General features: G+C 37.1%; 2 protein-coding genes across 2 annotated transcripts; one reads left to right on the top strand and one right to left on the bottom strand.

Annotated features, from left to right (window-relative positions):
• Positions 1-853: 853 nt before the first annotated feature.
• On the bottom strand, positions 854-6,679 carry LOC146454969 (brevican core protein-like). Its single transcript, XM_085094847.1, has 4 exons — positions 6,480-6,679; positions 4,252-4,514; positions 1,897-2,011; positions 854-1,272 (listed from the first exon to the last, which is right to left on the bottom strand). The coding sequence occupies exons 1-4, from the start codon at positions 6,547-6,549 to the stop codon at positions 854-856; spliced, it is 867 nt and encodes a 288-aa protein (XP_084950973.1). The 5' UTR covers positions 6,550-6,679.
• A 2,090-nt stretch (positions 6,680-8,769) lies between these two features.
• LOC146454970 (uncharacterized) lies at positions 8,770-18,457 on the top strand. The gene is made up of 8 exons (XM_085094856.1): positions 8,770-8,904; positions 11,574-11,836; positions 12,724-12,838; positions 13,256-13,384; positions 14,028-14,111; positions 14,664-15,302; positions 16,659-16,892; positions 18,135-18,457. The coding sequence occupies exons 1-8, from the start codon at positions 8,832-8,834 to the stop codon at positions 18,455-18,457; spliced, it is 1,860 nt and encodes a 619-aa protein (XP_084950982.1). The 5' UTR covers positions 8,770-8,831.
• Positions 18,458-22,814: the final 4,357 nt, after the last annotated feature.

Raw genomic sequence — 22,814 nt, forward strand, 5'->3', positions numbered from 1 at the left:
TTTAAAAAAAGACATCTCTTAATAAAAGGATCTTTGAAAAAGTTCTGTTCCGTACTTACGTCAACATAATTACCTATACATCACTAGAAGTTTAAAAAACTAACAGCAACACCATATATAAGTTTAAACAGGTAAATCAATCACTCCTTACACTTGTAAAAACGTTAACCTTAAATTCGATTAAAAAAAAATGGTGATGGCGTTCTACTTTCCTGCCAGTTCCGGTATAAGACGTTAGATGGGCTTGTCCCATTCTACAGGCCAGGAGCAAGATTCATAAGGCCCTCTTGCAGTCAATTCACGTCATGTGTAAGCAGTATTTCCGAGAATGAAATGAACATTCGAATTTCTCGTTGTAATGTCCGACTATAAATGGAATGTTAAACATTACTCTGGAAATTTTTCCGAAAAAGACGTATTAACAGTACAAAAAGATTCAAAAACAAAATCGGAAACAATTGTTACTTTTGAAACACTTTATGCTGTAATGAAAAAAAAAACTTCATAGTTCTATACCGTCAATAAACTGGGGTAATTTCTACGGGAACTCTGAAATATCGTTGGCGATGTTCAAAAGAGATATGTAAATTTCAAAACTCCGTTCAAATTTCAAAAATACCGGTCACACGTGACGTGGATTGACTGTAAAAGTAAAGTATTGATATTTACCAAGATTCTGTTGTTGGTATAAGAATGGGCTAATGTTAACAAACAATACTTAATATAATCTTATCCTTGGAAGGCCTCATGAATATTGTCCCAATTCTTGAAAATTTCTACACATGCTTAGACTTTTTCCAGGCCTATTACCAAAGTCATAATTGCGATTCAGGTTTAGAGTAAACGAGCTGTCTTACATAGCCTTCTGGCAAAGAACAGCAGGGCTCTCAACCTCACAATGTATGTCATTCCACCCTCCAGGTCTACATGATGGACGCTCACATTGAGTGTGAGCTTCTATGTAGGCGCAATTCTCCTTGCCTCGATCGTTGTTTGGTTCCCCAGATTTCCATGCGCCATACCCTAATGGTGTGCCATCAACCCAATAGAACTCCGAGTTGGTGGCACTTCGTTGGAGACCAATCCATGACCACTCTGCACCCTGCTCCTTAAGCAATTCGGCAATAAAAGTGTTTTCCTCGAATGAGTTGATAATTGGAAGGTCTGCGTTCATACCTTGGCATTTTTGCCGAGCATCACTCATTGTGGTGGAGTTGGTGTTGACAATGCAATAGCGGGAAACTGCACTAGCAAACCAGCCTGTCACGCATCCTAAACCAAACAAACAATATAGAACTATCTAAAGCCTGTTTGAACCAAATACTGGAGACCTCAACATTTCCAATTTTGCAATTTTTTGCAACTTGCCTCGGATGTCTTCAACACCCATGGCCAGAATATAATTTTCCCCAAATAGATTTTATAATATTTATTAACTTCAATATCTATGTAAGCCCTGCTGCTAATTTGGTTTATGTAGAAAGAGTACTTTCCGAGAACTAACGAATATGGTTGTGCTTGTTTTTCCTTCTTGTCAAAATGGCTGACAGGCAACATAGTAATACGAACATTGTCTTCTTGATTATAGAACCCAAAATACTCTAACAGCAAATTTTATAAACTGGGAGAGTGGTTCTACCATCTGTATGAATTTCATTTGAATTGGTTCTCATGTAGTCGAGAACCAGACTCGTTTATTTTTACTATTTAAGAGTAAATTTTTAGGTCAAAACATAGACCTCAGGCCGACGTGATCAAGTGCGGTTTCCATGGCAACGACGCACCTGCCGATCCAAATATGGCTGTTTTTGTTCATCTCTCCAGGTAACCTAACTCCACACAAAAAATGAAGGGGGGTTAATGAATTTTAAAAAATATATGAATTTTAAAGCTCACCTGTTTCACAATCATGACCGTTAAAACCAGAAACACACAAGCACCTATAACCTTTGTTTGTAAAACCGGCCTGACAAGTCGCATGGTTTTGGCAAGGGCTCTTCCCGCAAGGATTCTAAGGTAAAATATAAATGAATATCAATATTCATATAAAGCAAAACCTAAATGTAATATAATTTTGTTGTTGTGCTTTTTGTTTTGTTTTGTTTTTCTTTTGCTTTAGTCAAATCTTACCAGACTGTCAAGCAAATGGGCTTGAATTATGGAATTACTTTACCTTGTAATCAGATCCACTCACTTGACCTTGTTGACAATTCGTTGAGAAAAACATCAGGCCTAAACTCACGATAAATTTTCCATGCTGGTTGATTAGGGCATGCTATTGGATTAGTACAAACGAGTTTGAACTCGTTACAACTTAGCCTCCCACGCAGTCGTTTTTAGGAGACTCGTATTACCTCCCCCCCACAAACGCTTGCTTACCCAAGCGCCACATTCCTTTTTGCCGCTAAGCCAATCACAGCAAGTCTTCTAAAATCTGGAAGGTTGACCTTGACCTTAGAACGCCTCTCACGGTCTCGAAAAGTGGAAACATCACGGCGGAGACAAACTTTACCGAGCTTACGTAAGCTTACGTGAGCTGTGTGGTTTGCGTTAAAATTTTCTCATTTAAATGCCTATCAACTGACTGCAATCAAAGAATTCATGACGGGAAATAGCGATATTTTCGTCAATTTGCCGACTGGTTACACAAAGTCTTCAATCTTGTCGACCTTGTCGGTATGGAGGAAACCGAAATATTACCCGATATGTCGGTAAACTTTAAAGATTTTGCAGTTGAAACTCGCTTTGTTGTTGCAATTTGTTCGGGGGCATGTGCGACATTTTCTACAAGGACCACAAGTTGATCGGCTCTTTGTCGTTCAACTTTCCGTTTAATAGTCTTTAATGGACTGATAAATACTGCAGATCTCCCCTTGAGAAGCACTTCGTAGAAACAAGCAGAGTTTCCGCACCCGTAAGAGGTGATATCTTCCTCGACTGTCAACTCGATCAGGCGGGTAAGATCAATTACACTATCCCGAAGATTTTGACTCTCCCAGCAGATAACGGTGTCAAAACGTCGTACAAGAAGCGCTTTTATTCACATTCGATATTTTTTTTTTTGGCGTTTCAGCCATAACCAGCCATTCCAGAAGTGAAAAAATATATATATTCCGACTTAACTCCCGCATTTCTCGAGACTGTACCAGAGACTGTACAAAGCTCGCGAGAAACGGAAGCGGCCATTGTAGCCAGCAATTTGATTTGATATCATTAGGCAATGCCTCGATAATGATTGACTAGGGTGTTTGGGGAATAAAAACAATCGGAAAGGAATGTGGCGCTTGGGTAAGAAGACGTTTGCGGGGAGGAGGTAATACGAGTCCCCTAAAAACGACTGCGTGGGAGGCTATTTACAACTCTGAGAGAATCTCGGTGGATTTAAGTTTCTTTTTCTTTTTATTTTTTCTTTAAATTGATTGTTTGTTTGTTCCTCTCTCTTGGGTAATGGGGGTTCTTTCATCTAAGGAGAGACTTGGATAGAAGCGCTTAGTGCGCCGTAGAATGGAGCATCATGCTGTTTTCATACATAAGCTACTTCATAACCATTTTTGCCACACGGTTCCAATCCAATCTAATTGTTTAGAGGACCCTTCTGTAAACCACTTTTGTGATTTTGGCATCCTCATTTAAGATTACCATCAAGCACAAATATTGAAGAAGCTATTGTTAACCGGATGACGCGATCAGAAGTTGACTGTTTATAATGGGTGGGCCCGGTGATTAGATGTAGAGACCTTTTTAGCAAGCTATTGTCGTGCCAGACGTCGCAAATGAACCACTTTTAAGGACGAGATCGACGGAAAAAAAAAATTATTTCTCTGTAGCAGTGCATCTATAGTGAGCATTAAAACATAAAAAAAATTAAATGATCCTTTTAAACACATATTGTTGCTAACAAAAGTGCCGTTCCCTGGGTCGTTATAGTTTAGATGTTTTTTCCAGTCTCGCACCTTCTTTGAGTCGGTTTTTCGTTCGTTCGTTGTTGTTGTTGTTGTTGTTGTTGTTTTGTTCTTTTGCTTGCGGTTTCCTTTGAGATTCTGGTTTGTTTACTTGCTCCTGCGTTCGCCCAGTTCTCCTTGTTATTAATGGGTACAATCATATGTTATAAACAATCCAATTAGTTAAAAATTGTACTAAAAATACAAAGAAGTTGCTTCATGTTTTAATACTAATGACTGCAATGCTACAGAGAAAGATCTTATTCATAAAAATAGAAAATCTTTCTTTACGCAAGAACTTTTCAATTACCTTTATTCCTCGGTAAATATAATTTCTCCATGTCTTGAGGTCATCAGGGTGTTCTAGGTGAGTAGAATTATTCAGTTCACATCTTCCAGCCGTAGTTGATCCGCTTGTTACTTCTATATTGAAACTGACGCAGTTGTGCTCCATGAAGCAAAGCGCCCCGCAGAAGTCCTCTTGGACAAAGTTGATGGTACTTATGACGTGATTTATCAGTCGGCTACCCTCAAAAGCCAAAGTACTGCGAAAGTCCAATTGCCGACAGGAACCTGCGGGGTAGACAAAAGGAATTCAATAAACGTTATCAGTCATGGGTCGAATCCCGTTCAAGTCATGTCCAAGGTATGTGAAAACACAAAAATAATCAATAAATCAACTAACTTTGTTTAGCGAAGGTGACACAACAGTCTGTTACGACTGACAAACCTGTGGCCGTCAGATTCCAGATCGAATAAGAATTTTGAAATGTTGGTTTTTGAGGAGAGGGAAAAACCGGGGTACGCAGGGAAAAACATCTCGGAGCAAGGATGAAAACCAACAACAAATTCAAACCGCTTATGACGCCGAGTCCAGCTATCGAACCTGGGCCACATGGTGGAAGGCGAGTGCTCTCACCGCTGCGCCATCCCTGCTCCCCCATGCTCCATCATTGTGGACACATTTAAATTTCACATTCAATTCAATTCAATTCAATTCAATTTTATTTGCCATTAACAAAAAAATACAACATAAATACATTATAGACGACACACAATATTCTTACTATTACATTTACATTCAAAGGCGAAGAGACATTTCATACGCATCACAATTTAGTTCGCGCAACTGCCTATTATCTGAACACCCGGGACACTGCTACCATGATAGTTATACATTCTGAAGGTCGATTTACAACTTATGTACAACCCTGGCAACGAAATACATCCGCTCCCGTGCAATGTTGTCGTGTTGCTGTGTTTATGTACAGTGGCAACGATTCCAGTGGCTTTCAACATACTTGAAGAAGGGAGGACTTCGAAAAATTCGCAGTGACGGCATCACCAAGCTTATGGTGACTATCTCTGGCTCAGCTCTGCACATTTTAGTGCATTTCTTTGCCGTCTTCTGGATAGAAATAACTACATAAAACGATCATTGTTTTGTGGGGGACCTGAGGATCTATCGGTAATTTTTTTTATTATTATTATTATTCTCTTGAAACGCTGGATAGTTCACGGCCGAAATTGGACAAGATGAACGATGGCTAGCTAAATAAACGCAAGGTACTTCAAAAACCATTAGTCAATACTCCTCAAGTAATGTTTCCTTTGTCATCGATGCCGTCGCTTCTTGCAAATTTACTTTGACTTTAACCGTATTACTGACGTCCTTGGAATAATTGTGGAATATTTGAAATAATTGGCGATGATGAAACTCTCATAAAATGTGTGTCATATATATCTTCAGTTACCACCTTATTATTTTGTTTTAATTAAGTAAGGCATTAAATGAGACCGTAGAGTCTTTTAAAATTCAGCTTCATAATCCGTAGCAAAGTCAAAGAGGAATTATCATATATTATTTACATAATCACAAAGGAACTAAATGTTTTTTTATATTGTCTTCGCTTATTTATATCCAACCACGAAGAAACAGCCACTTTGCCTTGATAATGGTGATAGCATCGTCGAAACATCGGACAGCTTTAGTTTAAATATTTGAACTGTAACTTTTTAAGGAGATATTTAACTATACGATTATTTAGCTCCCAACCAAAAAAAAAAACAAAACAAAAAAAAAGAAGGTCAGGATTTTCCAACGCGCGCGTTAAAATATTAAATATTTATGACACGAGATGCCGATAATATCCATCGCGTGTAATCCCCTCAAAGTATTAATTTCTTCCAGAAGAATCTAAATTCAACATTTTCAAAGGCCGGAAGACGATTTTTTTACCAAACTACTGGAGGTTCAGTTTTGATAGGGTTATACTATAGAATTATAATTTATGATGCAACTGCCGAGTTTAAAAGTTTTTAATCGTTTTTAATCAAATATTCATTACGGTGAAAGTTTGACCGTCATCAGACTTAAAAATCGTATCCATGCCAAAGCATTGCCTAATAGCTCAGTTAAGAAAATATCTACGGATTCAAACGCTAGAGCCGTGGTCATTTTCTCAAAGTTCAGTTTACTTCACGAGGGGGAAAAACCAGGGAGAGGCCACTAATACTTTTTTATGCTTATGGCCTTACCTTGACAAGTCGCTATAGAGAGCAGAGACGACAGGAGAAACACACATCTGTACAACAGCACAGAAGCCATCGTAACGGTTGTTAGTTAGTCAAGTTTGGAAGTTTTCAATTCCCAAGGCATCGAAACGAGCGAAAACATTGTTTTCAATTCTAGCTAGCTCCAGCGCTCACTGCCACCTGTTCATGACTGGAGCTCAAGATGACATATTTGTCTGGTACCTAATTTTAACTAACACCTTTGTCCAAGTACGTTATTGTAAACCGTCTGTACGCACAATCAGTTTTGATTAATACATCTTGTTATTTTTGTTGTGGAGCTTCCCCGCTGCTGATTTTGGTTGTTTCACCCATTGTTGTGTCTGTTGTATTGTATAACTTCATTTTCTAGTGTAATCTAAGTTGGTCTGACCATGGGCCTGCTGAGAACAGGAAGAAATAGGCTAATGGAATAAAGAGACCTCTGCCTCATAAAAGATGCAGGAAAAAATGCAGGTGAAAGCCTAAAATTAAATCTTAAAAAGGTAGCTCCTCCGAAAGGAAGCCTTGTGATAAAAAGAAAACATTTTCAAAAGCGTATTCCTTTAAAATAGCCGTCTGACGCCTCTTCTTTTTCCCAGGAATAATAATCGGTCCCTTTTTGTACATGGAGAATATAACTTGCTAGAAATATTGCCCCATAATTTAATTCAAATTTAAGGCCCTCAAGGGGCTTCATTTGGGATAAGAGATAAATTGACTTTTACTAAAAGTACGAGGGACCAAGACCTTGGATCATCAGCCAACATTGTGCTCTCTTCGGTTTTCAATATGATCTGTGCGATTCAGGTTATATAGGTTATACGCGTGACCACTGACACGAGCGTATGGTACGACATAAACATCAATCATATCATCCTCGATATATACACGCGATTTTCAAAAGAGACGTCCAAATGCAGGCTAATTTTAGTCATCTTTGATCACAGGGGGTTCGATCTGGTTAACACGAACAGATCACTTAGTGTTAAAATGTAAAATTTTTAATGGAAGCTTGTCGGTGTTTTAGGCTGAAAGGCAACAAGAAAAATAACAATAAGGAATCCTCGAACGCAGCCTTAAAAAAGTCACCTTTCAGTTATTATATAATATTACGTTTCCTAGACGGACTCGGTAATTGCTTACTTTTTTCCCATTATAGCATCGGCAATTTGTAACTACCGAAACCACAGTCAGAGGCAATTTTATTTCGAGTTTTCTTCTCACATCTGTTCATGTTTCGTGCATAACAGCGATTATCTTCCACTGATGTATTTATCTTTCATCCGCGTTGCAAATGTCGGTGATGTCTTATATATTCATTTGAATTTCAATTGTCAGTGCAGCGTCGCACAAATAAGGTTGTCAAACTGTCATACACGTTCGTAAAGCAGTACACAATATAGAGCAGCTGTATTATTTTTATCGCTGATTAGTATTTAGTAAGGTAAAAAGAGAACTTATTGGAGTAGGAAAATGAAGAAAATTCTCGTGATAAAAAAAAGTTTTTGATAACGCAAGTTGGGAGTTTCCGTTTGCAAATTGATAAATATTTCATAACAATTTCCCGTTTGTTCGTTAACATTAACGATAGCAAACATTTTAGGAGGCCTTGCCCGCGTTGCATACTAATCCCGGATGTTTAAAGTTAGGAGAATCTGTTCTTGTAGCTACAGTTCAAAGTCCCGCAAGAAAAACATTGCATAGTGCAGAGTAACCAGACGAAGAACGAGAGTACAATAAAAAAGACGCCAAACAGTCCTGGTGCCCTCCGTTTTAGCCAGGATGTGCATTAAGTATATTGCTAACGTAAAACCCGGAGCCTTAACTCAAGAAACCAAATACCAAGAAATAACAGAAAGTATCATGAAAACTACTGAAACTCCTTTCTTGGATTTTAATCAGTTTTCGTTCAGTTCACGTTGTATTTTTGGTCCTTTACAATTTATTTTCCCTACCCTATAGTTTGCAGCGGAGTTTCCCCCTATACGGATTCCCCGAGAAATTGTGTGTAAGGGAGCTAATTTGATAGATAACACAGGCATTTATGAACACATTAAAACGACTACACTCAACCATTTCTCAATAGAGCCAAAAAGCTTCGTCAAATTCGGGTATCATTTATTTTAGCATAACAACGGGTTTTTATAAATAGCACGAAGATCTCTACATGTCAAAGAGAACTGTTTGTAAGCACAATATTGTCATTGGCTAAAAGTGACAGCTCTGTCGTTCCATCAAAACTTACGATAAAACTCGACCGGTGGTAAAAGCAATTAGGTCATGTCGACAAACGTTTTATTTTCGCCCTTCATTTGAAGTTCAAAGAAACCCAACATGGGTCTTGTCATTGAGGTTTATGCTCTCTTGCCACTTTTGTCTTTGCAACTTACATTAGGCTGCCCAGACGGTAAGTTTCCTATTTACGTTCTTTGAATATATCTTTCCTGCTTTGTCTGCAGCGATATAATGGACAATAATTTCTGCGAAATTATAATATCAGGTTTTTCAGCAAAGTTGAAAAGGCTACAACTTCGTTTATAAAAATACGCTCAAACATTTTGAAAGTTTCCAGAAGTTAACTTGTTATAATAATGTCGCATTCCATACCCGCATGCTTGGGGAGCAGTTATTGCAATACTGGTCTAAGTTACCACTTAATGCTGTGCATAAAATATTTCACTTTTATTTTTTTTTCTCATTTAAAATACAGTACGTAAACGTCTCGCATTTTTTCAAATTTGTTTCATTATTTTATTTAAGCAAGTCACCCAAATATTACAGCGCGTTAAAATGCAACGGCACTCAATTAAAAAAAAAACTGTAAATACCGACAGCAACGCTTTTATTTTTATCAGGGATTTGTTTTGTTAGAAATCAATCTATGCAAATTGAACTGATGTAGGAATAATCCTTTAACAGTGTTCCTTAAAGTACAATAAGCCAAATTTCCACTGACAAAACTCGACAAATTTTGGTTATTTTTTTTTTTTTTTTTAATGGGGTTATATTAAAATAAAGCCGTTGTTGCTCTATACCTAACTTAGCAACAAATGTTTATCATGCATGCTTCCATTGCATAAATCGTCGCCATTAACAAAGCATTATGTTTGGATTTCATAGCTTGGAGCTATATTCTAAAATTCACGCAAACGTCTTCCTTCGTGAAATTCTGCGCCTCAAAAATTAAATAACTGGACGATTTATTGACAAAACGCAAAATGTCGACAACAAGGCTTTTAAGTGTCATTGTTTTTCTGTGCTTTTCAAAAGGGTTATGGAGCCATTTTCAAGTATTATTTTATATTTTTACTTAATTTAATTTTGAAAAAGAAAAGACAACGGTTAGAAAATGCAAGGATAATTTTCTACTTATTTACGAAGATAATTTACCCAAGCTCAGGAGTTCCTTTAACAGGTGGATAAATTTCTATATCAATACTAGTTATTGCCTGCTTCTCTATCTTAACAATAGTTACTCAAATATTAAAAACAGTTATTTAGGTTCAAAGTCGCGGAAGGCAAAATTCGCCCGTCCGCGCCCGCGCCGGTATCGTCTAGGTGGTGTTAAGCTGAATTTTTTTCCTCCTATAATGCCATCCGGCGCTGTCAGCCATAACTTTAGGAAAATTAAGAAGATGATTTCGCTGGACCCGAATAATAACGTTAACACTGTCACCAGATCTGTTGTCCATTAGTGATCCTACCAAAATGTATGATCAGCAAAAATGTCTTAAAAGTTTTCTTAGAATAACATAACAACACATAACATGGCGTAACAACGAAACACTTTGACATATTTTAAAAAATATCATAAAATTAATGTGATACGATTAAGATTAAAATTAAGAATGAAACAATAAATTATCAATATTTATGTCACTGAACGGATCCACGGCGTTGGAAGGTGATACGGTTGGAACAGTTATCATTTCTAAGCAATATGTGCCTCGATTCTGTCTTCATACCCGTTGTTTTATTCATATTTTTATATCATTATTATTATTATTATTATTATTATTATTATTATTATTATTATTATTATTATTATTATTATTATTATTATGCGCAGTAAAACTATCTGTATGCACAGTATAAGAAGCACCACAGGGCGCGTAGCGTAACCTGTGAGCCAAGCGAAACTTAAATATCACGTAAATAAATCAATAAAATATTTATACATATATGAAAAATGTAAAATATATAAAAATATATAAAAGCCATAGTCTAAAAATATAATAATAATAATAATAATATTGTTATTATTATTATTATTATTATTATTATTATTATTATTATTATTATTATTATTATTGTTATTATTATTATTTTATTTATTTATTTATTTTTTTTTTTTTTGTTTGTTTGTTTTTTTTTTTTTTGTTAATACCCAGGCCTCAGGCTTCGTTTTTTCGGTGTCTCTGTAAAAGACCGCTCAAAGAGCAAACTGGAGATCTTAGTGTCTTAATAAAGTGGATGGCAGCGGTTTCCAGCACTTATACTTTGAAGGATGAACACTATCACTCTTTATCAGTTGATACTACAATAATGGTATCGAAGACATTTTTAAATTTTAAGGTGGCTTGAACCCCTTTGCTACAATTTTATTAACTTTGCAAAACGTTGTATCTAAATATGCTGATAACAAATCCACAATAGTTAAAACCACTTAAATGTAAAGTTGGAGGGTGCTTTGGACAGGTTATACTGTTGCTATTCTTACCAGTTATGTCACAAAATGACCATAACTTGTTTGCCAATGCTTAGGCATATTGTTGATACCATTATCGTTGTATTGACTGAGTTGTAATATTGATACCTCAAAGTATAAGCACTGGAAACTGGGTGATGGAAACCGATGCCAGCCGCCTAAGGGGTGTGACTGAGGAGTCGTAGTTGAGTCGCCTTCTATGGCCATCTTCTCTAGAACAGGGAAAGGAAAAATATAAATTTTATTCAGAAAAAAAAGGCGAATCACATTTTGAAATCGTTGCATTGTCTCATATACATTTCATCTTGGATGTTGAACTATTAACCTTGTGTCCCACCTATTTCAATATATATATTTTTTTCTTTCAGGCGAATGTCGTGAGTTGGCCTTCCCTTCTTTTTTCTTCTTTACTAACAAGCGTCTGGTAAGTCACCACATAACAACTATACCAGTCCGAGATATGGACGCCTGTGAGCTGTCTTGTTATCAAGAGCAAAACTGCGTCAGCATTAACTTTGAGAATAAAGCAAGTACCGAGGGAATTTACAGATGTGAGTTGAACAATGCAACTCACATTGGACATGACGACGAGTTTGTGGAAACAGATGCCTACCTCTACCGTGGAGCAGACGTAAGGTTTTTTCTCTTTCTTCCTCCTCCTCCTCCTCCTCCTTCTTCTTATTCTTCTTCTTCTTGTTCTTCTTCTTCTTCTTCTTGTTCTTGTTCTTCTTCTTCTTCTTCTTCTTCTTCTTCTTCTTCTTCTTCTTCTTCTTCTTCTTCTTCTTCTTCTTCTTCTTCTTCTTCTTCTTCTTCTTCTTCTTCTTCTTCTTCTTCTTCTTCCTCCTCTTCTTCTTCTTCTTCTTCTTCTTTTTCTTCTTCTTCTGCTTCTGCTTCTGCTTCTGCTTCTTCTTCTTCTTCTTCTTCTTCTTCTTCTTCTTCTTCTTCTTCTTCTTCTTCTTCTTCTTCTTCTTCTTCTTCTTCTCCTTCTTCTTCTTCTTCTTCTTCTTCTTCTTTTTCTCCTTCTTGCTCTTCTTCGTCGTCTTCTTCTTCTTCTTCTTCTGCTTCATCTTCTTCTTCTTCTTCTTCTTCTTCTTCTTCTTCTTCTTCTTCTTCTTCTTCTTCTTCTTCTTCTTCTTCTTCTTCTGCTTCTGCTTCTGCGTCTTTTTCTTCTTCTTCTTCTTCTTCTTCTTCTTCTTCTTCTTCTTCTTCTTCTTCTTCTTCTTCTTCTTCTTCTTCTTCTTCTTCTTCTTCTTCTTCTTCTTCTTCTTCTTCTTCTACTACTACTACTTCTGCTCGATTATATTTTTCTTCTTAATGTGTTCACCTGCTTCTCCATCCTTGTGTTTCCTCCAAAAAATGTTGAGTTATTTGTGACGGTTTCAGTTGAGCTCTCTTCCAACTATTTTTCTTAGTTTGAAAACTCCTCTGGCAAACATAGCATTACAACAAGTAACTGAGCAGCAGTAGTACAATTTGCCTTGGTTAGAATATCGCAATAACATATTTCCCTCTCTTTAGAGTGCTTGTGATACACACCGCTGCGAGAACGGCGGCACTTGTCAGTCTGGATTTACAGACAAAGGATATCGTTGTTTATGCCCTCCTGGTTTTATGCATGCACACTGCAAGCAAGGTAAGAAGTGAAGATTAAGAACTTTCTAGTACCCTCTTTTAACTTAATTCTCCTCGATGAAATCGCTGGAATTATTGAATATTTTTCTTAAGGCCTAGGTTATATCTTTCATCGATCTATATTATCTCCATTCATGCTTGTTGTAAGTGCGATTTGTTTACTTATCAGAGGCTAAATATTCTAACATGCATTCGCACTAGCCATAAAGGTGGATCAAAATCTCGTTTCGCTGGGGAGAGATTACCACTTGATATATAATGACTGATCACGGGTGGTTTGGCTGATCCTATTTTTTTGTATTCCCCATATTTAACTAGTGCAAGACCACAAGACTTTAAAATGGACACCAAAAATCTAAATTTCCGCTTTGTCTTCTGCTTTGCGTAAAGTTGTCATTTCTATTCGTATTTATTACAGATGTTGACGAATGTGCATTTGGAAGACACGGGCACAGTTGCAGCCTTCATGCTGTGTGTAGCAACACACATGGATCGTACAAATGCAAGTGTAACTCAGGGTACACTGGAGACGGGTTCAATTGCACGGGTGATTATTATTATTATTATTATTATTATTATTATTATTATTATTATTATTATTATTTCTTAATTTTTTGCATCAACAGAATAATTGTAATAGTAATTGTTCTCAATAGATTTGGCTGACAAGGAAGCACTGGAATAAACAAATTAACACAAACGCTATCTTCAATTTGTACTGGATTAACACTTAATGTTTTGCTAAGAAATTCTTGGAAATAGGCTGCAACAAGAGATTGCCGTCACAGTCCTTATCAGACCACTCTTTAACACTTTTCAGCGAAATAATATTAGAAATCCTTCACAAGCTGTGTGTAATTTTTATGCCAATGGACGTTCAAACCATCAGCTGCCAATACACGATTAAGGTTTTTTTGCCGCTGTTGTTTTGTTTTATTTCTTTACGTTTTCTTAGTAAGTAATGTGATTTGAAGTTTGTGATTTGTTTTCTTTTGTCCTGTGTTATTTTGTTTTAGCTTTGGAGAAGGACTTGATAGTTCAGGCTATGTTTTGTTTAGTAAAAACATAGTTGGATTAGAAATGACTACAACTGCACTGGTGAAATATTTTTGCTGTTTTCCTGTATGCATTACGTGAACCATTTTTCTCGTCTAGCCTTAGCGTTCACCATCCAGTTAATCATCTTTCAGATATCAACGAGTGCAGAGAAGATATGCACAACTGCGGTACTAATTCTGAGTGCATTAACACCAACGGATCATTCAGATGCAGAGGTTGGTATCCATTCACCCTTGGTAAGATAAACATGCATTAGGTTTCTTGCATGATTCGAAAAGGGGTTTCTTCTTTCTAAGAGATGTCTCAAAAGTCGGTAAATGGCTAAAAAGCTAAGCAGAAGAAAACAGAGAATTGGACGGTGCAATTAGTCTGTTGAAAATACGAAAAAAATCGTTCCAGAAAAGAAACAAATGAAAGCAAACAATGCATCACAAAAGTTCAGAGCAGCTACACTTTATTTTTTTCGTGGTATCTATTTACCATGACACACATTCATAGAAAGTTACAGTGAATAATAGACTAAGATCTTACATAAGTTTACAGTGAATACTAATAGTAAAAGAAGAAGTAAGAAGCTACGAGGAGACCTCAAGAAACCACCGGGATTATACTGAGAGGTCTCCTCGGAGATATGTTAGGACTGTAAGACTAGTAAAGCTATTCAAATTTTTTTAGCGTACGGTGGTAAGACTATAAAGACATAAAAGAGTCGGACGTTTCATAAAATTAACTGAGGAAATCAAGAAGCTCTATTTTTCTTTATCAAGTTCCAGATCCCGTAGTCTATTTTCCTCTAAACATCTCATTTGGTACCAGCGAAATTAACAATCGAGTATCACATGGAGTGCCTGGAGACGTTAGCTTTGCTCAAGGTCCAAACGGTGAAGCTAATGGTTCTTACGAGTTTAAAGGAACCCAGAATAGCTCCATCGTGTTTCCCAACAGCCCTGGTGGAGCTTTGGATGTACGTCACTCGATGACTGTGCTATGCTGGTTATACTACGATGAAAAAGACGGACCTGTCTTCAACTACAGGACAACAAAAATGTGGGGAGTAGTGGTGCGCGTTGTTAGCAAGGAATTCTTTGTCCGCTTCAGGCAACGCAATTACTCAACAACCACAGAGTTAAGAAGCCCTACGCCTCTGGTAGCACGCGAATGGACGTTTGTTGGTGCAACCTACAACAGTACGTCTGGTGAGGCCAAAATGTGGATTGATGGACACGTGGTTCACGAACTAAACATCGGTTCAAATCTTCAGCTGGGGACCCAGGACAACGTCACGATGGGAGTGAGGCGTGGTGATCCTAAGTTCTTCAAGAGTAGGATCACACAGATGCAAGTGTATAACGTACCTTTGACCCATGATGAAATACAGAAAGTAAAAGGAGAAATTAAAGGTTCAGGTGAGAACGAGAGTTATTTATTCTTTTTAAGAATGGCAAAAAGGATAAATAGAAGCTTTGACGTTGTGCATCGTTGAGGGGAAGAAACTCTGTGTTAATTGTAACAGTCTCTTTCAGCGGGTAACTGAAAATTTAAAAAAAAAAACGGTGTAAGTTACAAGGAAAGGAAATGAAAGAGAGACCAAATTTAGGAAATAATATCAATATCACATTATGCATATTCACATAAACGGTGTAAAGTATATGAAGATTGAGACTATAGCGACTATTCACTTGAGGAATAAATCAAAAGGATATAAACTGCGAACGAAAAATAAAAGTTTTAATGTATTTCTTTCGTTTAGGGCATGAATGATCGCTTTCCGATTCGTTCAACCTTATATTTTCTCTGTGAACATCTCTGTACAATTTGACTCAGTATACTTCATGAAAATTCGATGGTTATGTTCGATTGCCAGTCAGTCTTAAACAACAGGTATCGCAAAGAATCTTTTTGTATCTTTCAGTGTAAACTGACCACTCGTTTTAAAAGAAGATCGCTTTTCAACATTTGGGGACGTATCTGGAAATAAGAAAATGCATGCTATCTATTTAGAGTAGTTATTTCCATCTTCCCTCGCCCCTAACACCCCCCGCCCTTCCCTAGTACCTGCAAAACAAACCCTTTTGAAAAAATCCCACCACCAGGAAATTTCGTTTCGACGATTTTCCAGCACGAGGACTCACAATTTCGACACTGACTATAATTTTCATATCTCACGTCAAATTATAAATAATTTGTACTTCTCAATGTAAACGGGTTTAATTTGTAAGATTCAGTCGTAACGAATGACCATAACAAGCATATTTATCAATATATTTGTAAACGAAATGCAATGCTGTGTTTTTAGCGGCTGGTGAATGAATTTTAGAAATTTTTTTTTCAGTCAGCGACCCCGGCATACTCGGAAAAATGAAAATTTACGTTCTCCCATAACTATTAACTAAGACCCTCCAATGACTAGTTCGGTTGCTCTACTACAGAGCTACAGGAGGCTCGTTGGAGCTAAGGCCATTAAACTAGGTTCAGATAGGACAACATCCTAAATGCTTCTTGGACTTCAATAACGATGACTGGACTTCCACGAGTCTCCTTTTCCCTTAATGGTAGAGCATCCAAACTAGAAGTCGGAAGGTATTAGGTTCGATTCCTCTGGGGAGAACTCGAATTTTCTATGTCTGGGTATAACTGAAAAAATACATCTATCATGTTTAGTTTCATGTTAAACAAATACCATTCCACTTAGTTCCCAAGAGTTAACTAAATTTGTATTTACCTCTCCACAAACATTTTTTTTTTCACTCTTTATTTTTCAGAGCTTTTAATGAATTCAACCATATTATCGGAGAATCAATATTATTATGAGATTCTCCAACAGTATCTAGAGCCTGTGGTTGGGAAACATTCTCGTTGGCTGCTATGCTACCGCGCCTCATCCCATGGCTGGCTGGCAAGTACCTTCCACACCAACTGCGATGGAAAGGACAATACTGTTACCATCATGAAAAATGGAGCCAATATTTTTGGCGGATACACGGACATTCCCTGGAGTAAGTCAACGGTCTGATTGTTGTTGTGGTTGTTTTTTCTAATGCGTGTTTAGTTAAAGGTATTCCAGGCGCGACAATTGTTTACGTGGAACTTTGTAATGCTACAATCATGTACGGTAATTAGAGCGTCACGGTAAGCATTGTGTAATAGCAAGATATGAAAGGTTTTGTATGGGAGAAAAACGATTCCTATTTGACGGCAAAATTACCAATATTTTTTGATAAAACTTGAACTCCTTTGCGTAGTTATGTGCATCACGTGTCCCTTTTGAGTCGAATTAAGGCGAATCCAAATAGTTGTAATTCCATAGTTTTACTTCATATTCAATCATAGTTCCATGATTCCACTAGTAGGAAATTATTATCCAAAAATCGTTCCTAATTTTGTTCTCCACATCGGAAACGTTTTTCTGCCATACAAAACCAATTAAGTTCGCTATTACACAACGGCTGCCATGACGTCCCAATTTACCGTTCGTGATTGTAGCATTACAAAGCTCAACATAGACGCTCGTGAGACTTGGGGGTGCCTTGTGGTTTGTTTCTACAGAAAGTGGATTCAGTGACTCCTGAGGACTGACTCGTTAAATAGAGTAGCCCTAAAAAGTCACTTTTCTATGTGTAAGATCTATCGACTGGACCCTCCTGTTTGCTACCAACGAAATTTGCCGTGAGGCATGTATTGTAATTTACGGTCCATATTTAATCTTCAATTTGGCAAAGAATGACATACGTACATTGTTATGCACTTTAAAGCTTTTTAGAATTATTGTTGCGTTACGTGAAGGAACCGTAATCAGGGCTCCTTTTGCTAAGTTACCTCTGAAATAAGCGTAGTTACCTCAAATTTAACTTCAGGTTGCAAGATGTTCACCTCCGCTTTACTTAGCAAGGACAGATAGTATTTAACGATCGCGTTTTCGTTGTTGTTGGTCTTTTTTATTTTTGCATTAAAATGGCAGCTATCTGCTTTTAAACATGTCTGAATTATCGCCAAAAATGCTTCTGCTGTTACCTCTGTTTTGGGACCTATGCCGGGCACTAAGCTTAAGTTAGTCGAGTACACAGAAGCCATAAACAGTGCCTGTTTTTTTATGGATGGTCTGTCTTCTAACAGATCACTTAATCCTTGATTTTAAGCACCTCTCTTGCGGTTTGTATCATTTGCCCACCATTTGTAGTTGCCCCATTTATTTATAATAGATAAATACATAAACTTATCTCTATTTTTTGAACTTTCAGACACTGATTCCACTGGTTCCTATGGTAACACTACCAAGGCGTTTATTTTTTCTCTTCGCAACAAAATACGAGGAGCGTTTAAGAGCTTGGTGAAAAGTCGGTCACAAGCAATTTACAGGAGCTCACGCTCTGGTCCAGTATTTGGCGGCGGCCACGATATCATAATTTTCGATCAGGCAAACAGTAATGATCATTCATACACAAATTTTGGACACTCTTATTCCGTTCCACTAGGAATAGACACAGGGGACCGGCACCTCAAAATCCTAGCGGGGTCGTACCATTTCAAACCTGATGACTGGGAGGTGTTCTTTCTTGTTTAGTCCCCCGAATCATTTATTATTATCATCATCATCATCATCATCATCATCATCATCATCATCATCATCATCATCATCATCATCATCATTATTATTATTATTATTATTATTATTTATAAGATTGACTTTTGTTATTATGTTATTTTTGTCTGCAAATGGACTGTCGCAGTTCTTCATCCATTTGCAGACATCTTCAACAAGATCATGATACCAGCCCTAGATCTCTTGACTTAGCCAAAAATTTCGCAGTCTTGAGGAAATGCCAAGGAAAGATGGACTGTCTGGTATACGAGATCCTCCTGATTAAGAAGTACAGACCAAGTCTTAACATCCAATCAGACTCAATACGTGCCAAATTATTCACTTGACTTTGGTTTTCCTTTGTGTGAGGTCACTTGATGATTCACTGGCTTAGAACAATAGACTATTGTTTTCAGTTTAGTTTTGTCAACTTACTTATGTAAATTTTCTTCATTTTTTTGATAATGATGACAGGATGTCATTGAAACGTCGAAATCTCTCCGCGTTAGTTTTTCTGCTTAATTATTATTATTGTTATTAATATTATCATTATTATTATTATTATTATTATTATTATTATTATTATTATTATTATGTGCAGTTAAAAAACGTATGTATGCTAAAATAGAACCACATAGGGTGCGCAGCGTAACCTATGCGATGTTAAGGAACTTAATAAAAAGAAAACTGTTGAGTTAAAAAAATAGTGATAAAATGTAAAAATCTCATATTATTATTATTATTATTATTATTATTATTATTATTATTATTATTATTATTATTATTATTATTCATTCATTCATTCAACAAGTAAATGATTAGAACAGGAACCCATATGCCTTTAGCTACAGTTTTAGCCAATGATGACTGATTTATTAATACTGGTATCATTTGAGTGGACTGCGCTATCCTTCGGTTTTTTTTACTTGCTACGCGCTGTAATTTGTGGGTAAAAATCGTTCCACTTTTTCCTTCAATCACGAGCAAAACCAAACCTAATCGTTACTTTCTCAAAAGCGGTTTCGCTAAGCTTCGTGTAGACGCCTCGTATTTCCTTTGATTCACACGGAGGTAGACACGTCTACGCAACGCTGGTGCAAATCGTTTTCCTGTATACTGGCATTCGAGTCAGAGATTACGTTAACACGACGTTATCCCTAAGCTTTCCAATCTTTCGTTGGTCGTGTTGACTTTGCATTTGCTACGCCATTGGACTTAAGTGCAGTTACATTTACAAAAAAATAGAATTTTCTTGATCTGATCGTCTTATGATTACAGTTGTAATCGGATAATGCAAACTGTTCAAACAAATTTTACAGTTTTACCGGAAGTTGACATAATACAAGAGGGGTCCAAGTGTCCAGATGAGACCGCTCGGCGAACAAAAAATATATTCGTAGGATAGATATTACGTCTAAAGGTGTCTCCTTTGAGATCCGCAAAGAGAGGTGAGACGTCATATCACTGAGATTTCCAATATTTCCAGAATGTTAGTTTTGGCCTTCTCGAAGTGCAAAGATCTATGTATCAAATGTGAACTTTGAAATCGCTGCGAGTTAGTCAATGACTGGACGTTGATTTTTGGATAGTTTTCTGCACACATCATGATAACGTAGATTTCAGTCTTTGCGTCACATCAGCTTAAATTTCAAGTTTTGGACTTGAATAGCTTTTACCTATATTCACATGTTTGTAGATTCATTGGTATTTTTAAACCACTGCCTCGTTTTTATCGTCTTGTAAATAGCTCCTTTTTTCATCAGTTTAAAGTTTTTGTATAGAAAGTAGTTAGTTTAAGTCACACGACGCCAGAAGCTTTTAGCCTTGAAACACATCGTGTTTAAATAAACCTTCTGTATCTAGATCTCTCGCCTTGGTTGCTTTCATTTACGTTATTTATAATTAAGAATTAATGTATAAATAAAAGCCTGCTGAGACGCGAATTACTGTTGTTTGGTTGTTTGTTTGATTATTTGTTTGAATCCCAAAACGTGCATCTACTATTAAGACCGTCGACCCTCTCCTTATAGGCAAGAGTGCTTTTGCTAAGTTTACAAGTGTGAAGACAGGTACCCCAGGCTCTACAAAAGTGCTAATTTTGATATTAGCAATGTGCGTACTAGTGCTACGTAGCGAAATACCAAGGGTTGCTATTGGGGAAAACGTTTCCCATCCATTTGAAGGCAAAATTACCAACAATTTTTTAAAAACGTTGTTCAGCTGAATACCCATGTTTGTTTTTTGTTTTGCTTTGTGACATTTTGGGGTAGGTGTAAGGCAAGAAGAGTAGGAAGAAGGTTAAGTTAAGTAAGGCAATATTTAGAGTTATATTCTTCAACACTAACAGTTGAAATTTAGAAGAAAGTTCTACGGAGGTTTTAGTGCGATCTGTGACTGATTTTGCAAGTCAGCTTCATGGTCTTATAAAATTAAGCCAGTCCTATTTTGACCCTACTTCCAACCCGTGAATTTTTTTTTTTTTTTTGAATTTATTTAAAGTCTATAAATCCTGTTGAGTAACGCTATTGAAATTAAAGGTACGTAACAGCTGCCATGGATAACTTCGGGGACCTCTCGAAAGACGGAACAATACTTATTTTCACTTGATATCTCCGCGGGTTATATCTTTGCAGATCCTAAGGTGGGCAGACCGGTAGGGTCGAACATTCCGCACGCAAAATCTGGAAGAGGGAAACTTAAAAAAAAAACGGAACTGAATAGCTCTAGAGGAAGTTTTCGACCCAAGACCCGATTTTGAGAAGAAATTGTTGTCCTGCCCCTTGGTCGCGGCGGATGTTATGAGTGCACCATGTGTGAAAATTAAGCGCTTAGCTTTCTGATAATTCAAGTATAATCTGCCGTGTGTTTTGTTAGTAACGGTGAAAGTCAATATAAATTTCAAATCTACCAGTCTTTTTTCTTTTTGCTTTATTTTTTTTTTCGGATCTTTTTTATTGTTTCCGACTGCATATACTTACACGAACAACAACTTCAAAGTGGCTTTCTCAAATGACTGACGGAGGCGCGGTAGTGTAGTGGTTAGCGCGACGGACTTTCGATCGGACGGTCGGAGGATCTGAGAGTCGTTGGTTCGAGGCCAGGTTAGTCTCTTCATTGCTATGTTGTTTCCTTAGACAAGAAACTTTGCTCCACATTGTCTCTCTTCACCCAGGTGTATAAATGGGTACCAGCGACATACTGCTGGGGGTAACCCTGGGATGGACTAGGGGGGAGTACCAATACTCCTAGTTGCTTCATGCTACAGAAACCGGGCTAAGCTCCTGCCCTGTGGGCCACATAGGCTTAAACTACCTTTACCTTCTCAAATGACTGACAGTACAACACCTGGGAATGTACTCCAAAATATGTTTCTTATTTTAGTTATTTATTTATTTATTTTTATTTTTTAATAGATAGAAACTGTGACGTTTGTCTCATTAAAGTTATTTGACTCATACGCAATTTACGTCTTGTTTTCTTTTGGTCACAAACGTTCCTTTCATCAAAAATCCACCCAATTCTCGGTTTTCACTGTCACGCCATTGAAAAAAAAATCGAAACCATTCCATGAATGAAGTCAAAAAATTGACATGGTATAGAGGATAAATAAATAAGGCATCTTTCCAAGTTTCAGGTCTGTGCGGCATCCCTAACTCGAGTTATTTGACAAAATGTTCCACATAAATTTATAGAGCTTAGTATGGAGACGCCATGTTTGTGTCCCTCTGAGGGGCACAAACATGGCGGCCGGAAATACGAAAAAACATCTGGAGTTCACTTTTGCCAGAAAAGAGGTTTGTTTGCCCTTGTGAATTTTCGAATGTTTAGATTAATATTTCTCCTCAAACTTAAATTGTTTAGAATGCTGAAAATCACCCGAAGAGTCATTTTTAAGATACGGAAAAGCTCTGTCACGGCCGTCCTCCTTCTGTCACGCACGATGGAAACTCGGAAATTGAAACTGTTCTATTTTCAAAAGGAAGCACGACATCGAACTAAGAAATTGTGAACAGACATATTTTTAGGTTATCTTTCCTTGAATAAAGGTAAAAATTTTGTAGGCCTCCCAGTTTTGAATTCTAGAATTTGGTGACGTCACGTGAAAACCAAGAATCCTTTAAATTTTCAAGGGGTAATTTTTTCTCTGCTACGGGAATCGTTTCCGGTTGGGAATAATTTGTGATCGGTGATCATTTGTGGTTTAATTTGGAGATCATTCCCGGTCGGGAATCATTTCCTGTCCGGAATCATTCGTGGCTTCGGGATCACTCGCGGCGTGGTACTCGATGTAGATCAAGCAAACTTTACACTGTTTGTACCTACAGGTTTGTGGGATAGG

The sequence above is a fragment of the Pavona decussata genome, unplaced genomic scaffold (genome assembly GCF_977016875.1).
Source record: "Pavona decussata unplaced genomic scaffold, jaPavDecu1.1 SCAFFOLD_291, whole genome shotgun sequence".
Lineage (NCBI taxonomy): Eukaryota > Metazoa > Cnidaria > Anthozoa > Scleractinia > Agariciidae > Pavona > Pavona decussata.

Bases quoted from the DNA above. Each gene is read 5' to 3' on its own strand.
- LOC146454969 (XM_085094847.1), bottom strand. From the start codon at position 6,549: ATGGCTTCTGTGCTGTTGTACAGATGTGTGTTTCTCCTGTCGTCTCTG. The intron at 2,012-4,251 runs GTAATTGAAAAG...ATTTTACCTTAG, and splicing joins ATATTTACCGAGGAATAAAG to AATCCTTGCGGGAAGAGCCC. The intron at 1,273-1,896 runs GTGAGCTTTAAA...TGTTTGGTTTAG, and splicing joins CGGTCATGATTGTGAAACAG to GATGCGTGACAGGCTGGTTT.
- LOC146454970 (XM_085094856.1), top strand. From the start codon at position 8,832: ATGGGTCTTGTCATTGAGGTTTATGCTCTCTTGCCACTTTTGTCTTTG. The intron at 11,837-12,723 runs GTAAGGTTTTTT...CCCTCTCTTTAG, and splicing joins ACCTCTACCGTGGAGCAGAC to AGTGCTTGTGATACACACCG. The intron at 13,385-14,027 runs GTGATTATTATT...ATCATCTTTCAG, and splicing joins AGACGGGTTCAATTGCACGG to ATATCAACGAGTGCAGAGAA.